This window comes from Galeopterus variegatus, unplaced genomic scaffold (genome assembly GCF_000696425.1).
Source record: "Galeopterus variegatus unplaced genomic scaffold, G_variegatus-3.0.2 Scaffold1313, whole genome shotgun sequence".
Lineage (NCBI taxonomy): Eukaryota > Metazoa > Chordata > Mammalia > Dermoptera > Cynocephalidae > Galeopterus > Galeopterus variegatus.
The window spans coordinates 18621-37250 of record NW_007727424.1 but is presented as its reverse complement, the minus strand read 5'-3'; the positions used below and the strand labels follow the sequence as shown (position 1 = coordinate 37250).

Genomic DNA, 18630 nt, shown 5'->3' with positions numbered 1-18630 from the left:
AAAATTTGTTTTCAAGTTTCAGCTGCCATAATCTAGGTGTTTACTTCCTGTTTCTGGCTGATAAGAAAACAGGAAGGGAGAAGGAGCCAGCTGCCTCTTGGCAACCTCTCCCTGCAACAGACCCTGTCCACAGGATAATCAATGCCCTCCTCCCCCTTTCTTCATCTCTTAAGCAAAACTTTTAAAATGGCTTGTAACTCCAGGTGGTTAAATTTTTCTCTCTCTTTGGATGTTTAACTGACAAGCTCTTGGTGGCTGAGAGACCCACAGCAACCTCCCTCTAGAAGGGCCACATCAACCTCAGAGGAGCTGGGGTCTACATTCAGGAAAGCAACATTGGCCTCAATTTTGTCATTTATTTATTTTTTATAATTTTCTCATCACTATACTAACAAGAATAAATTCTTTGTTTTGTGGCCATTTAATTTAAGAAGGACACTCGTAGCATGGTTACAGACAGCAGCACTTGAAAATGCCCAAGCACTTTGGCAATTGGATTTGTAATCTCAAATGACTGAGAAATGTCTTCAGGTATCTTAGAAAGAGAGGGATCAAGGTTCTACTCCCCACCTTTTTTTTCACTGAGCCACAACCCCACACATTCCTGGGGCTGGGGGGACACGAAGAACAACAGCTGTGTCTCAGTCCATTTGTGTGGCAATAACAAAACAGCTGAGACTGGGTAATTTATAAATAACAGAAATTTATTTCTTACAGTTCTGGGGGGTGGGACTGAAAGTTGGGAAGTCCAAGATCAGGGCCGTAGCAAATTTGGTGTCTGTTGAAGACTTGCTCTCTGCTTCCAAGATGGGGCCTCTTGCTGAATCATATGACAGAAGGTGAGAAAAAGGATGAACACTGTGTCCTCACAGTGGGGAAGAGATAAAAGGGGTGGAAAGGTCAATGGATGTCTTCTCACATGGCAGAGGAGATGGAAGGCTCTCAGAAGACTCTTACAAGGGTGTTAATCACATTCATGAGGGTGAAGCTCTCATGACTCAATCACTTCCCAAATGCCCCACCTCTCATACCGCAATGGAGATTAAGTTCCAACATGAATTTTGGAGGGACACAAACATTTGAACCATAGGAAGCAGCAAGGAATGTAGGAGAGAAGGAGCCACTGCCCTGGCAGCTTTGCCCCATAAGAGGCAACATGGAGGGATCCACAAGGAAGGGGAAAACCCCCAATGTGAAAAGGGAGGAGAATTCTTTCTCCCAAGTGCCATTCAATGAGACCTGTATCAGTTTCTGGACCCTCCTTTGCCAGTAATATACTTATTCATGCCAATATCAATACCACCCTCCTTGATTCCAACAGTATTATATCAAATGTCAATACTACATACTAAAAATATAATGTTAGCTAATGTATACTGCATCTTACTACTCTAGGTACTCCATCAATACTTAATTTTTACGGACATGATACAGGTACTTTCATTTTTTTGTTTGTTTTTTGGAACAGCTTTTTTGAGGTATGATTCACATAACATACAATTAATCCATTTATAACTATACAATTTAATCTTTTTTAGTATATTCAGAGTTGTGCAACTATCTGGAAACTTTTCATCACCCCAAAAAGAACACTTTGGCTGTCACAACCTCCAGTTTCCCCCCTTCCTTAACCTCTAGGCAACCACAAATCTACTCTTTCTCTGTAGATTTGCCTTTTGCAGACATCTCACATGAGTGAAATCATACAATCCTTTGTGAATAATTTCTTCCACTGAGCATATTTTTCAAGGTTCCTCCCTGCTGCAACGTATGTAACTCTGTGATATGGATATATTTTATTTATCTATCCATCAGTTAATGAAGATATAGGTTTACACTTTTGTGGTATTATGAGTAATGCTGCTATGGAAATTCAAATTTATCTTTTTGTGTATATAGATCTTTATTTTTATTTATTTATTTATTTTTAAGATGACTGGTAAGGGGATCTTAACCCTTGACTTGGTGTTGTCAGCACCATGCTCTCCCAAGTGAGCTAACCGGCCATCCCTATATAGGGATCCAAACCCGTGGCCTTGATGTTATCAGCACCACATTCTCCCAAGTAAGCCACCAGCTGGCCCTTATACAGGTCTTTATCTATCTTTGGTATATGCTGAGGAGTAGAAATGCTGGGTCAATAAGTATCTCTATGTTTAACATTTTGAAGAACTACCAGACTGTTTCGCAAAGGGGATTTACCATGTTACACTCCCACCAGAAATGTCTGAGAGTTCCAATTTCTTCACCACCTTGCTAACACTTGCTATTTTCATCTTTTCTATATTAGCAATCCCAGTGTTATGAAGTGATATTCTGACTTCATAAAGGTGACTTGGTGACTACATGGAGAGGTTCATGTCATTAAAAGAAAAGTTTATTACTCATAGTATCAATAAAGAAGGATGCCATGCCATGCAAGGAGACATGGAGGAAAAGACTTGGTCAGGAGGCAGAAGAATGAGCAAGGGGAAAGCACAGGCCACAGTTTTTATTGCGGTTTCCACCAGAAAGGTAAGGCAGGGCAGAATAAAACGTTTCGTATTGGCTAGTGTGAATAATGTTGGCAGGCACAGGGACATAGATGTACATAATTATCTAGTGCCTTGCCCTGGACAAGGGAAATATTGGCTTGGTATGTTGAAGTTGGATAGAGGAAGTAGTTGGGTACAGAGGCTTTGGACTGGTTGGTATATATGAATGAGTGATTCCAAGCAAGTTGTTCGCTATAGTTAGGAATTACCCAACCCTGGTAGGGGCACTCCTCCCCCAGCTAGCAAGACCCTCAGGATGTCTATGTATCCTAATATACAGAAAATTAAAACCATGATTAATATAATTGGTCCTCCAATGGTTTGACATTACACTAGGAACATTGGTACAATGAGAGTAAAGATTATCAGACTGTAGAGCATACGTTGCCCTAAACATCACAGAAAACAGTTTAAAAATAAAGTGAAAAATAAGTGAAATATAAGTATTCCTGCCCATAATCAAGTTTTCCATTATATGAGGGTACTTCAAAAACTTTGTGGAAAAATAGAATTAAAAGATAATATGGGGCCGGCCTTGTGGCTCACTCAGGAGAGTGCGGCACTGGTAGCGCCGAGGCCGTGGGTTCGGATCCTATATAGGGATGGCCGGTGCGCTCACTGGCTGAGCCTGGTGCAGACACACTGTGCCAAGGGTTGCGATCCCCTTACCAGTCAAAAAAAAAGATAATATGAATCTTTCCATGAACTTTTTGAAATACCCTCATATATGGCATTGCTCAAGAAAATAAATTTGAAATTTTGAAAGCGTCAATAATCTCATATGTTTTTTGTTTTTGTTTTTGGGGGAGGTTGGCCAGTATAGGCACCTGAACCCTTGACCTTGGTGATATCAGCACCATGCTCTAACCTACTGAGCAAACTAGCCAGCCCTGTAAAATAATTTATTTATTTTTTTGATGGCTGGCTGGTATGGGGACCTGAGCCCTTTGCATTGGTGTTATCAGCACTAAACTCTGCTAGATGAACTAACTGGCCAACCCTTGAAAGGTCAGTAATATCTCTGTGGAGTTGTAAAGTACGTTAAAAGTATGAGTTTGACAATAATTAAGGTTGCATGTCTGGAGTTATGTCGTTGAAGAGTATGAACTGATAAATTAGTAAAACATGCAAAGATTAGTGGTTTTCTGTGAAAACAAGGAGACAGAGTAAGGAGATCAAGATAAAAAGTGTAGGGGGGTAGAAGGTACCAGGAAGACCCCTCAGGGGTCACGGGTTGACTGATATGAGGCAGGTGCCTCCTGGGGAATCCAAAGATCTTTTATCAGTTTTCAAAACAGCACAGGTAGGAGTAACCTCTAACAGATTTCTTATAGGCATGGGGTGTATTGCTGTATGTTTTAGCTGAAATTTCCCAGGATCATAGGTTGAAACAACACCTAGCTCAGGCACGTATCAGATTCTCAAATGTCAAACAAAGAAAATCAAAAATGTTTTGTGTCAAATTTGTGTCTTAGGAGCCCCAGTCTATGGGCATCAAGACAGCCAAGGTTCAGGGGAATTGGGTGAATTCATCTCCAATGGTGTGGTCTTAGGCTGGGGTGATGTCTTGGCCAGCAGTGAGCTCCTGGGGCAGGGTCATATCTGGGTGGTGAGACTGAGATATCATTTATTAATGGTACTAACACTAGGAGTCCAAGCACATATATGAAATCAACCTGCATTACGGATGTCACCCATGACCCAGAAGGGCCCAGACTCAAACTGTGAACAAGTTTCAAGGGGATCCTATAGGACTTATTTCAGACAATCATGATGACATCTAAGACCAGACTATGAGCCATCTCAAACCACACGAGGCAGACACTAATTGATTTTTACAGGATTATTGCTGACAATTCAAGGTGGGGACAGATAAGCTAAAAGAAACACTCCTACCCACAAGAGAACCATTCAATGACCCACTCCTCTCCAAGTACAAACATATAACACAAAGATACATTCAAGATTTATTGTTTAGCTTGTTTTGTATAACCATAATGATGGCTGGATTAAGCGCCACAGAGTCATAAGGCAGTTGTAGCTATGATGGTCATACATGGTATAACCCAAGGTTGCCTGAGCATCAAAAGTATATAAATTTGGATCACTCCAAGTGAAATCTGGTGGGGTTGGTCATGTGTCTGTACTCAAGGGCCACAGTAAAGAAGCACCAGTGATGTTGTCAAGCACAGGGGACCATCATGATTAGTATGTTGACAGGAGTTTTTCTGATTTCACAGCACATGGATGGAATGACAAACACAGAGGCAGGTCATGTTCCTAGCTCCCACTGTTGCTTGACTCAGGCATATGACATGATTGTTCTGCCAAGCTGTGAAGTGGACCTAGGGGTTAAAGAGAACATTCAGGGTTCTCAACCCCTCCTTTCACTGCCTGACAATACCAAACTTCCCACCCTCCCCAGATGCAAGGGCTATGGCTCTCCCTCCATGGTTATGAATTTGGGGTACCTCACATTACTAGCTATTACTTTACCCTTTCTCCACCAAGCCAATTTTTTCATGCTGCCTTTTTATCTGAAAGGATCAGGTGTGAGAGAGGAACACAAGAAGTTTTACAACATTTACAGCATTATTAGATCCCTACCTTGGCTGGTATGAACTACTGTAGGTGGACCATGTATAAGACCATGAAAAGCCAACCAGAGAATATACACTGATAAAACAGGATTAAGTCTGAATGCTGAAGGCCCACTTTGCCAGTTTCCAACCTGGAACATGAAGCAACTAGAAAAGACTGGTGTTGCTGGAGAAGAAAGAAAGATATATTACTCCAGGAAGAATCAGGACAGGCTCACAAATGCTCAAAATAAATCTCCAGAACCACCCAGAAAGCCCTGTCTCTGTCAGCATGTAAGATGGCATCACACAGAAAAGCAATTCCTATATTCCATACATTCATGGTTTCTCTTCAGGTGAATCACCACGTTTAGTAAAGTTTAAGCAATAAGCTGATGTAAAAAATGACTTTCCAACATTTCTTACCTTTATGAAGTTCTTTTCCACTGTGATATCATGAGTGAGCATCAAGCTATTTAGGAGAACTACAACTTTTCCACGTCTTACATCACTAGGGTTTCTCTCCATTGCAAGACCTCATGTGTTTAGTAAGACCTGAGAAAAGAGTGAAGGCTCTCTGTGTTTCCTACATTGTATGACTCTTTCATGCTGGACTGTGATCAGCTTTCAATGGTATTCCCACATTCCTTAAATTGATGGGGCACCTTAAGAGTTTTTTCATGTCTTCTAAATGTAGTGGCATAATTGAGGGCTTTCTCAAATTTCCTGTATTAATAAGGTTTCTCGCCAGCGTGAGTTCGAATGTCATAACTAACATATAAGGAATTACTACAGGATTCTCCCCATTCCTTGCATTCAAAGGGTTTCTCTTCAGTGTGAATTTTAAAATGTTCAGTTAGTGAATGAAACCTATTGTAGGCTTTCCCACATTCCTTACATTTATAGGGTTTCTCTCCAGTGTGAGTTCTTATATGTACAATAAGGTATGAGGACGTGGTAAAAGATTTTCCACATTCCTTACATTCATAGGGCTTCTCTCCTGTGTGAGTTCTTAAATGTTCAGTTAGGCTTGAAGAAACGGTAAAGGCTTTTCCACATTCCTTACATTTATATGGTTTCTCTCCAGTATGAATTCTTATATGTTTATGCAGGTGTGAGGAAGCACGGAAGGCTTTCCCACATTCCTTACATATATAGGGTTTCTCTCCAGTGTGAGTTCTTGTATGTTCGACAAGGTGGGAGGATGAAGCAAAGGCTTTCCCACACTCGTTACACTTATATGGTTTCTCTCCAGTGTGAGTTCTTATATGCACATTAAGGTGTGAGGATGTAGCAAAGGATTTTCCACATTCCTTACATTCATAAGGCTTCTCTCCTGTGTGAGTTCTTAAATGTTCAGTTAGGCTCGAAGAAACAGTGAAGGCTTTCCCACATTCCTTGCATTCATAGGGTTTCTCTCCAGAGTGCATTCGAACATGCTTATTAAGGCATGAGGAATTTCTGAAGGATTTTCCACATACCTTGCATTCAAAGGGCTTTTCCTCCACGTGATGTTTTAAATGTTCATTTAGTAAATAAAACCTGCTGTAGGCTTTCCCACATTCCTTACATACATAGGGCTTCTCTCCAGTGTGTGTTCGTACATGTTTAGTAAGCCCTGAGCATGCAGTGAAAGCTTTTCCACACTCCTTACATTCATAGGGCTTCTCTCCAGTATGAATTCTTATATGTTCGGTTAGGCTTGAGGAAACAGTGAAGGATTTCCCACAATCTTTACACTCAAAAGGCCTTTCTCCAGTGTGAATTCTTATATGTTCAATAAGACCTGAGAATGTACTGAAGGCTTTCCCACATTCCTTACATTCATAGGGCTTCTCTCCAGTGTGAGTTCTTGTATGTCTTGTAAGGTCGGAGCGCCAAGTGAAGGTTTTGCCACAGTCCTTACACTCATAGGGCTTTATTCCAGTGTGAACTCGACTGTGACGATTAAGGGATAAGGAATTTCTAAAGGATTTCCCACATACCTTACATCCAAAGGTCTCCTCCCCTGTGTGAGTACTTAAATGTTCAGTTAGTCGGTAATACATAGTAAAGGCTTTTCCACATTCCTTACATTCATAGGGCTTCTCTCCAGTGTGTGTTCGTTCATGATTAATAAGTCCTGAGTGCCCAGTGAAGGCTTTCCCACAGTCCTTACATTTATAGGGCTTCTCTCCAATGTGAGTTTGTACATGTGTAATAAAGACAGAGCGCCAAATGAAAGTTTCCCCACAGTCCATACATATATAGGGCTTTACTCCAGCATGAATTCGACAATTATGATAAAGACATGAGGAGTTTCTAAATAATTTTCTGCATATCTTACATTCAAAGAGATTTTCCTCTGTGTGAGTTTTTAACTGTTCAGATACTAGATAAAACCTATTGTAGCCACTCTCACTTTCCATATATTCACAGGGCTTCTCTCCAGCATGAATTCTTACATGTTCAGTTAGGCTTGAAGAAACAGTGAAGGATCTCCCACATTCCTGACATTCATAGGGTTTCCCCCCAGTACGGTTTTGCCTGTGATTATTAAGATATGCAGAATATCTAAAGACTTTGCCACATTCATTACATTCGGGGGATTTTTTTACAGTATGCATTTGAATAGGCACAGCATGGCTTGTGGTCTGAGTAAAAGCTCTCCCACACTGATTCCATTTGTAGACTTTTTCTCCAGTGTGAGATCTCCTGTGTACCTGAAGGTGTGATGAATTAAAGAACGCTTCCCCACAGTCACTGCATTCAAAGGACTTGTCTTGTGGGCATGCCCACACTGATTCCATTTGTAGACTTTTTCTCCAGTGTGAGATCTCCTGTGTACCTGAAGGTTTGATGAATTAAAGAACGCTTCCCCACAGTCACTGCATTCAAAGGACTTGTCTTGTGGGCATGTTCTCTGGGAAATGATATTTGGAGTCAGGCTAAGGGCTTTTCCACAGTGATTCAGCACAGAAAATTCCACACCAGTAGAGGTTTTCTTATGCAGAGTAAGAAAATCCTTCCCATACTGATTATAGTCATAAGTGTTCTGTGTATTTTGAGTTCCCATGTGTGTCTTAAAGCATAAGTGCTCACTGAATATTTCTCCACATTGCTTCCAGTCACAGAATTCCCCTCCACTGTGACTTCCTGCCTGTTGATCAAGGGATAAACAATGATTAAAGCATTTGTGAAACATATTATTTGATTTTACCCATATGAAGATGAAAACATTATAATGATAATTGAGATTCTTCCCATATTCATTGCATGCATACAGTTCCTATGCTGTGGAGCTATTTGAAGCTGAATGAAAGAACTGTACTGCAAGAATTCTGTGTCATCTGCTCTAACCTTCAACTGATTCATATATTTTCATGCAATTATTTTGAAAATGTGAATACCTAGTTACATATGTGGTAATGTGTACTTGTGGAAATTCTGAAGCACCAAGTTTTGATCTAGGAATAGAATATCACCAAATATATCATATTCACAGTATCCTTCTAAAGAAATTCCTCCTGCTTGGGTGAATGCTACGTCTCTCAAGTATCACTCATTTGTGCTGATTTTCTATAATGGAATTCCTAATATTTTCTAAGTGTGGGCAAAAAAAAAAAAACAAACTCCCTTAATCTTACCGTTTGTATCTCATTTGATGTTTTTAACCAAAAAATGTCCTGCTCAAGGGCTGACCCTTTTGTTCTCAACTGTGATTCTGAAGTAAAACAAAAAATACATATAAGGGTTTGCAGAACAAAATGGTAGGTTAAATAAGTTAAAAACGATAAAGCTCATTCCTATTTATTTTTATATTAAACATGTGAAAGAAATAAAGTAAAAATAGATTTGAGTGGTTTAGCTATGCCTGAAATTTGGCAATCATAAGAACTTAGGGTCAAAATTTGGTCATTTTTTCAATGGTTTATTCTACAAAAATTAAATGTGATGGTGAAACAATATTATCAGGGAAGAAAAACAGAAAAGAGCTGGACAAAGACCATACATTAAAACCATAAATTCAAAGAACAAAACATAAGAGTGAACAGTAAATAAAGGAGCATGGGAGGTGGAAGATATCCCTAAACTTCTGAGTCTAACATCCTCACCTTCTGGACAAAGTACATCTTAAAAAGTTTCCTCATTACACTTCCAAACATACTTAACTTCTCTTTAACCATGGATGTTTTCCACCAACACTTACCTTGGAAAACTCCTGACTGCACTGTCCTCAGCTCTTTTTCTTCCAGCCAAGAGATCAAACTAGGTTTGAACAGCTGACATCCTGTACATGGGAAAAGACACATCAGTGGAAGAGGCTTACCCATGACACAACAAACCTACCCATCAAACAGGAACTAGATTTCTAGAGAAAGCAGTGGAAATATTTCAAAAGAGCTCAAAATGCAAATGTCCCATCTTTCTGTGCTCTAAGAGATTGGTCATCTCTGACCCCAGCCACACACATTGAGGCTTAAATACACACTAAGACTTTCATTCAAGAAGGAAATGATATTAGTGCAAAAAGAGATCTTAATTCTCACGGGAAACTACTATCTTGTAATTATCAACTTCAGAGTGAATCAGATTGACTTCGAGGGCTTGTTAAAACACAGCTGACAGGGCTCCAGCTCAAGAGGTTCTGATTCAGTAGGGCAAAGGTGGAGTCTGACAATGTGCTTTTTGAATGAAGTGACAGTGATTCCACTGATCCTAGGACCACATTTTGAAAACTACAATGCTCGATATAAAACTCATTAGTACTGTGACTTTCTATTATTTCCCATTGCATTCAGAGCTGACATCACCGTTACTGGAACACAGTAAACACACACTATACATAAATTCCACGGGAGGCTACAAGGCATGATCCAGTCTTACCCACTGTGGCCAGGTTCTTGTAGTTCTCCAGCATCACATCTCTGTATAGGTTTCTCTGAGTTTGATCCAATAAAATCCATTCTTCGTGGCTAAACTCCACAGCCACATCGTCAAAGGTCACTGAGTCCTAAATCATCACACACATGCTGGTTTGAGTCACACAGCATGTCCATAAATGTTCACAGAGATTGAGAAAGGAGAACCCAATGCCAGTACAAGACTCTGAAGGCTCCCATTGTCCACGCCAGCATTCAATGTTTCTAGACACTCTTCTCACATTCACACACAGTCCATCTCCTCCAGTCATACGGCTTTGAAGGCACCTCTTACACGTGATCTTATCTCACCACAACTAGACTTCTCATCTTATATCCCTCAACTGCAGCTCACTCCTGAGCACACTGCAATCACTCGATAAACACTGAGGCATAAATAAATTCCCTGAGAAAAGGACACTTGCACCTTCTTTACAATCTGTGAGAGCACTCAGCAAAATAAGAAACATGCATTTGGCACAATGAGGGTCAAAATAATAAATAATTTTGAAATACTGGGATAATTTTCAAGGCAATACCTAAGCAATATAGAGGCTCCACTCCCTGCATAAATTCAATTAAAAATATTTGCTTTTAGAAACTGTGGGGGCCGGCCTGTGGCTCACTCGGTAGAGTGCGGTGCTGATAACACCAAGGCCACGGGTTCGGATCCTATACAGGGATGGCCGGTTCGCTCACTGGCTGAGCGTGGTGCTGACAACACCAAGCCAAGGGTTGAGATCCCCTTACCGGTCATCTTTTAAAAAAAAAAAAAAAAAAGAAACTGTGGAGGCAAGTCTGCCCAGAAGGAAATATGTCAACTGGTGGATGCAAGTATGTCATTTTTTGGAAAAATATGCACTTGGCATACCTGATTATTACTCATTAGACAGTCAGCCACCATCTTTGCTGCCTGTATCTTTCCTTCACGAAGGCAGATTACATCCCTAGAAACACACCCTCCTGGAAAAGAAAGAAGGTATGAGAACCAGAGCCAATCATAATTCCCACATTCATATGCTGGGAAATTATTCCATCCTAGTGTGAAATTCCCTTATAATCCTGCACACTCAAGAAAACACACACATATACACACTGCTGCCATGCAATGCTAGAGCAGACTGTCTCACCTGGAGCTAATAAAAAGGGATGGAAAGCTATGCTGCCTGTCAGGAAAAAAGGTAATAACGTCATTTCACAGGTAAGGAAACTTAAGCCCTGAGAAATGTGAATCTTTATTTGCCCATTATGATAATTCTCATGAAGGACATTATACAACACCTCTTCACAAAGCACACATACCAGGGGCTGAATGAAAAAACAGCATTCTGTGTCACACTTCAGTACCTCCAAAATGAACCTGGAACATCACTGCTCAGGCCTGGATCACAGGACTGTATATCATGTAGAAAAATTCTAAAGCAGAATCTCTGAAAAAAAGAGCACAAACAGAGCACTTACCATGGGACAAATCAATGGCTGCCATGCTGTGAGGCTGATGATGAAATCTGCCCGAACGCTCCTTTCCTTGATGCCAAGACCACTTCAGGTCAGCTTGCAAATCTGAATGGATGGTGCCATCTCCATGCCTCTCGATACAGGGATAACTGGTGTCCTATTTCATGTCAATCATTAATCAACAAATATTACTTATCAGTCATCAAATATCATACATTAGCTTTCTCTCTCCAGATGATATATGTGAAAGCCACTAAAACCAGTATACTCCATGAATGTTAATAACATTTACTGTCATTTACAAGGGGCAGAAGTCTCAGAATGAGCCTTACATGTTAGCTCACTTAATTATCATAAAAACCCTTCACAATAGACACTACCTCTATTTAATAGTTTTAAAAAACAAAAAAACCCACAAAAATTTAACCCCCCAGATTCGGATAACACTAAGTGCTCCAATATCATCCACTTAAGTAGTGGTGAGTCAGAACTCAAATACAGGTTACTTTGCTCACTGGCTGAGTGTGGTGCTGACAAATACAGGTTACTTTGGTTTAGAAGCCTAAACATCTAAGTTTGTTGTTACTCCCCAACAAGACAAAGAGTAGGTCTAAAACCACACTGTTCAAACAGTAGCCACTAGCCACATGTGCTACTGAGCTCTTGATATAAAGCCAGGATGACTGAATGATAGGATTTGTTATTTTATTTAGTTTAGTTAAAATTTTAGAAACGGGCCGTGGCCAGTTAGCTCAGCTGGTTAGAGTGCAGCCTTATTACACAAAGGTCCCAGGTTCAGATCCCTGTACCAGCCACCCACGAAAAAAAATTTTTTAAATAAAACTTTTATTTAAAAGGATACTTGATTCAGTTATTGGAAAACTTTTAAATATGTTTGGAAAACTTAGATGTTTGAATCTACCTTTTCTACTCTTATTTTGATGGTGTCTAAATACAAATCTTGTATATCTGATCAAAATTTAGAGTCCAATGAATTGAAGACTTAGCAATTTTTTATATACATTACATGGTGAAATAATATGTTAGATATATGGCATTAAATAAAATATATTAGAAATATACCACACTTGTTTCTGTTTTGTTTATTTTAAGTACTGAAAATCTTTAAGTTATATGAAGGCACTTCAAAAAGCTCATGGAAAGATTCACACTATCTTTCAATTCTATTTTTCCACTCACCTTCTGAAGTAGCCTCGTACATGACCTACATGTTATATTTGTTAGACAGAACTGGTCTAGTTTGCTGCAGCACGATGAAGAGTAAAAAACTGGTTCTATTTTTCCACTCACCTTCTGAAGTAGCCTCGTACATGACCTACGTGTTATATTTGTTAGACAGAACTGGTCTAGTTTGCTGCAGCACGATGAAGAGTAAAAAACTGAGTGTTTTATTTAGTTGACTCCCTGGAGCTTCCCATGATGGAGGCTGGAGCAGCCTGGAGCAGCTTGGAGCTCTGTATCTTCTCTGACTTTTCAGTTCTGGCCTACTGCTTCATTCATTCAACTTATAAATAAAAAGTTTTGACCCTGTGCCAGGCATCAAGCAAAGAGCAGTGAAATACACAGAAAAATGTCTTAGACTTCAATAAATTCAATGTTCCTATGGGAAAAAATAAGCAATAAATTTGTAATTGATATAGTGGCCCTCTCTATCAGCAGATTCAACCAATCTTAGATCAAAAAGAATTTTCAAAAAATCACAATAAAACATAATACAAATTAAAAAATACAGTATAAGGGCTGGCCCATGGCTCAATTGGGAAAGTGTGGTGCTGATATCACAAAGACCACAGGTTTGGATCCCTATGTAGGGATGGCTGGTTAGCTCACTTGGGAGAGCGTGGTGCTGACAACACCAAGTCAAGGGTTAAGATCCCAGGACCAGCCCACGGCTCACTTGGGAGAATGTGGTGCTGATAACACCCAGGCCACGGGTTCGGATCCCTCTATAGGAATGGCCAGTTGCTCACTCTGGGGAGCGTGGTGCTGACAACACCAAGGCAAGGGATAAGATCCCCTTACTGGTCATAAAAAAAAGGGTTAAGATCCCCTTACCGGTCATCTTTTAAAATACAGTATAACAAGTGTTTACATGGTATTTACATTGTATTAGGTGTTATAAGTAATCCAGAGGTGAGTTAAAAATATGTGAGGGAATATGTGTCAATTACATGCAAATACGATGCCATTTTACATATGGGACTTGAGCATCTGTGGATTACATCATGAGAATTAGTTATCTCTGAAAGTGGGCTGTTATAAACCAAGGTTCCTCCTCAGGCTGGGAAAAAATCAAGCAGATGAGAAAATAAAGACTGCCCTACACACATATATACATGCTCTGAAACACAAATATTCTAAATTGGTTCTTGGGCAAGATTATGGCAGAAAAAGGAAATAACCATTGGCTATTTCAACTTTGACCCTAAAAGATTAAAAAAGAATTGACAAGGTTTTTACAAGAAAATTTTTTTTTTCCTTTTTGTCTTTTTTCGTGTCCGGCAATGGATCGCAACCCTCAGTGTTGTGCCCGTACCGGACCGGGACCGGCAACAGGATCGCAACCCTCGGTGTTGTGCCCACACCTCGCTCAGCCAGTGAGCAGGAACCGGTCTGTATGTAGGATCCGAACCCTTGGCGGGAGCACCGCCGCGCTCTCAAGCGGCGCACTGTAGCAGTGCGCCACCGGGCCGGCCCCACATATCAATTCTTGAATAGGTATTCAAAGAGCCATGAAAATGATCTGCAGATGTAGACTTGGCCCAAGAACCCCACTTCTGGGGTGGATGGCCATGATCTAGAGATGATGCCAATTTTACTCAAAAACTAAAATCGTAAGTGAATGGTAAGGCAAAAAAAAAAAAGAATCAGTGAATTTTAGTTGGGATTCAGCCCAGTAATGTAAAGATCGTAGGTACAAGGGTGGGGCCTGGAGTTATCTTAAGAATGAACTGTAGGTCTGGTGGAGAAAGGACCTCAGTCTGCTAGTCCAATCCCCTTAGATCACAGACGAAGAAATTGAACTTAGCATTAGTAGGGGCTTTACATAAGGTGAAGCAGGAGGACTGAAGGATACTAAAGCCCAGAGCTAGCCATGGCCTGCCTGCCTAGCAATGGTCAGAGAAAAGGCAGACACAGTCTCTGGGAAAGGAGCCAGTGTCTGTCAATGCTGAGAAGTAAATGGTTTTAAGTTTTTAAGCTGAAAGCATTTGTAGAATCTAACAAGGCTTATTTTTTTAACCTGAAGACTGGCTCCTGTCAGCCTCTAAAGTTCCTTCCTTTACCTCTCACAACCTATCCTAGCTCTTTATATGGGATCCGATCCCGTGGCCTTGGTGTTATCAGCACCACACTCTCCCGAGTGAGTCACGGGCCGGCCCGGGGATTATGTTTCAACATGAGTTTTCGAAGGGACATATATTCAAACTAGAGCATAGGCTCACCTAGATTTTCATGTGAAAATGAGGGCATGAAATTTGAGCAGAACTCAAAAGTTATCTTTCTACATTCCTTGATGAGGAGCCATTGGAATGGCATTTTGCTGAGCTACTGCTCTGCCTGCCACAGGACCCCCTAGCTTAAATTACTGCCTGTGATTCTACTAATTGGCTCCAAGGTGCATGCAAGGCAGCTCTACAGGCTAAGGTATGTGTGCCTGCCCACAACTAACTTAACCAACCACAGTCTCACTGCACCTCCCATTTGAGCTGACTGAGTTCTGTGTTCTTTTGGGCTGGAGCCATTTCAACCTTTGCTGGGGTAGTTATTTTTCTCCACCATTGCCCCACTTACCACACCACCTACTACCTCACCACTTTTCCCCTCTATCTTAGACTCCCCAAACATGGAATCATCCACAACATTGGGGACAAATGCCACTCAAGGCCTTTCTACCACTACCTCGCCTTATGAGCCCAAAAGTCACAACAATTTTTGGGGTAGGCTAAAATCAGAGCCAGGCTCCTAGAAGATGTAATTGTTGAGCCCGTTACCAAATCACAACAAAAATTCTCCATGAGTTATAGGCTTACCCAGCACCACACATATCTGCCCTGCTAATAAAAGACCCTAAATTACAGCCCAGCTGCTTGCCTGCCCCTCCAGATACCTAAGCAAAGTTCATGTCTTTATGTATCTGCCCCAGATTTTATACAACTTGGTGACAGTTGAGAGCTCCATACCACTCTGCCTCTCAGGCCTGGGGGTAACACAGCTCACCTTTGGTTCCCTAATGTATCCTTGGAGATATACTGTGGTCCTATGGAACACTGGACTCATTATATTCACTTCTCATTCCCACAGCCCCACTCTTGCCTCCCTTGATGCGAGGGCAGCCACAAGGCCCAGACTCAAGTCTACAATTTCAAATGCATCCTACTGTCTTTGGGCTTTCTCTTGCATTTAACCAGTCAAGATGCTCATTCTCAGTTCCCAGCCAGCCTGCACCCACCCCTGCAAAGGTGAGCTGTTTTCACTCCCATATTGTTGAGCAGGTTGTTACTTTCATGAGAAGGAACATTATGTGCTGTTGCTCTGTCCACGCAACAACAGGTTATTCAAGCCAATACAAATTTGTCGGCTGCACTGGCCAAACACGAAAATCTTTTACGTCACAGCCTTGCTCTAATCCCAACAGTCACATGGTCCAGATGGTATCAGATAATCGCCTTGCCCTAAGTTACCTCCTGGTCAAAGGGGTGGAGGGGGGCAGCACATTGTCAGGAACAACCTGCTACATGGACATAAACAACTCAGGCCAAATGCAAGAAAATCTGGGGCTGGCCGGTTAGCTCAGTTGGTTAGAGTGCCATCTTATAACACCAAGGTCATGGGTTTGTATCCCCTTATCAGTCAGGCGCCAAATGCAAGCAAATCTTAAAGTTGTGGCTAGACCAGTACAGGTATTTCATAACCTCACCAAGGTTTACAGTGATATTCCTACCCTGACTCTGGATAAAGAATTCGATCTGATCAATTGGTTCAAACCTACACAGTGGGGTAAATGGCCACGCACAGGATTTCAGATCACAGTGGGTGCCTTCATATTGTCTTGTCTGTTTAAATACGTTCATTGAATGCCTTACTTGCCCAGCCCAGAATTCTCTGGTAGCCTTTAATACTTCCACCATTCTAACAGTACCCATCATTATGCACAGGGTCTAATGACTAGACACCATAGGATAAATTGTAATGGGCATGACACAGCAAAGGCTGCTGCCTAGGCTTTAGGCACAATGCCTAGTGTAGAACACCACACCCAATATGCCTGAACACTACTTAATAGTGCAGCCTAAAAATATGTTAGGAGTGAGGAGCCAAAGGCAGCTCCCTCCAACCAGAAGTCAAGAAACAGAGCAGGTCCAGGGTCCCAGGCAGGAGCTGAGGGCAGCATTCCCTGCCTAGAAGCACACAAGGAGCATGCCAAAAACACCACTTCCGGGGCCGGCCCGGTGGCGCACTGCTACAGTGCGCCGCTTGGGAGCGCGGCAGCGATCCTGCCGAGGGTTCGGATCCCACATACAGACCGGTTCCCGCTCACTGGCTGGGCGAGGTGCGGGTGCGACAGTGAGGGTTGCGATCCCGTTGCCGGTCCCGGTCCGGTACGGGCGCGACACTGAGGGTTGCGATCCGTTGCCGGACACGAAAAAAGACAAAACAAACAAACAAACAAAAAAAACCACCACTTCCATGTGGTTGGCCCACCATAGCCATGACTGCTGCAAAAGTGGCTCGATGGCACAGCAGTAGCCACAGCTGCGATGCAGGTGACCCACCAGATACCTGACTGCAGTGACACAAGGAGAGTCACCAGCAGAGACTGGAAAAAGAAGAGGATGTCTCTCTCCTCAAAGCCCACTCCTGCATAATAGGAGCAACTGCTCTACCATGCCCCAGTTTTATTTCTTTTTGTTTGTTTGTTTTTAAAGATGATGGGTAAGGGGCTCTTAACCCTTGACTTGGTGTTATCATCATGCTCTCCCAAGTGAGTGAACCAGCCATCCCTATATAGGGATCTGAACCTGTGGCCTTCGTGTTATCAGCACCGCACTCTCCCAAGTGAGCCATAGGCCGGCCCTTTTATTTCTGATTTTAGTAATTTCTGTCTTTTTTTCTTGATCAGTCTAGGTAAAGATTTGCAAATTTTGCTAATCTTAAAAACAAAAATGCTAGAAGTTTGTTACTGAGATCAAAAGGCCCATTGCTTCTCCCTAGAATCCGAGCTACCATTTCTCCCATTGATGCTGACCCCTTCCGCACCAACGTCAACTTGGATTCTCTGGAAATAGAAGGACCAAATTATAAACGCGTTGACTTGGGGCCACCAGAACTTTATATGGTAAACACCCCAAAGGTGAAAATGGTTGAGGACATACAGGAGACAGTAACACAGACTAGAACTAGTACCTATTTAGGAACAGACTACTGAAAAGATTTTGTTCAAGGAGACCATGAGAAAAGGGCCTGTTGGCTTTTTGGGTCTTTACCATGGAGTCCAAGCTTTGGCTTTTGGGTAAGGAAATAAGACACTGAGCAGGCATAACCTGACACTCCAAAATTTATAATATCTTACAGGACTCTCAAGCTCTGCATAATCAATTTTTGTATAAGAAGGTATGCGCTGAGGATGAGATAAAGGAAGTTGAGGAGGAAATCAATTCATCTCTGAGTAGGGTCTCGGAGCCATTTCTGTTATTGCAAAGTATATTTATGGCAAGAGAAAAGGCTCGTCTCACCATTGCTGTTAATGACCGTAAGGTGGATGCCTGTCAGAAACCTAATGAGGAAGCTCTATAAAAGTGGGATGGGACAATAGGTCTACCATGGTGCTGAGCCCTTAGACCCCAATGACCCATTTCTAACCTAGAGGCCACTTGACTGGAATCACTGTGACCATGGAATTGTTCTTTGAGTCCCACCCGAAGGGCCTCAGTTTAACCTCACCAGTGCTTTAAAAACTGTATCTTGAATTATGGTTACATTCTGAGGTACCTTGGGTTAGGCCTTCAACATATGAATTGGGGGGTGGGAGCCTATCATCCAGGTCAGACACACAAATTACAATCAGAATATAAGTTATAAATATGAACGTATATTCATAAGGTTATTTTCCAGCATGAGGTTGCATGAGCTTATCAA

General features: G+C 41.6%; 1 protein-coding gene across 1 annotated transcript; it reads right to left on the bottom strand.

Moving 5' to 3' along the window:
• Positions 1–5753: 5753 nt before the first annotated feature.
• On the bottom strand, positions 5754–13067 carry LOC103593268 (zinc finger protein 778-like). Its single transcript, XM_008576222.1, has 9 exons — positions 12784–13067; positions 11476–11629; positions 10886–10977; positions 9980–10106; positions 9303–9383; positions 8740–8816; positions 7941–8252; positions 7515–7815; positions 5754–7286 (listed from the first exon to the last, which is right to left on the bottom strand). Exons 2-9 carry the CDS (start codon positions 11498–11500, stop codon positions 5845–5847), a joined length of 2457 nt encoding a protein of 818 aa, XP_008574444.1. The 5' UTR covers positions 11501–11629; positions 12784–13067; the 3' UTR covers positions 5754–5844.
• Positions 13068–18630: the final 5563 nt, after the last annotated feature.

Excerpts from the sequence above, each read along its gene's own strand:
- LOC103593268 (XM_008576222.1), bottom strand. The coding sequence starts at position 11,500 with ATGGCAGCCATTGATTTGTCCCATG. Across the intron at positions 10,978-11,475 it reads AGCCATTGATTTGTCCCATG|GAGGGTGTGTTTCTAGGGAT; the intron begins GTAAGTGCTCTG and ends TTTCTTTTCCAG. Across the intron at positions 8,817-9,302 it reads GCAGTCAGGAGTTTTCCAAG|AATCACAGTTGAGAACAAAA; the intron begins GTAAGTGTTGGT and ends GTTTTACTTCAG.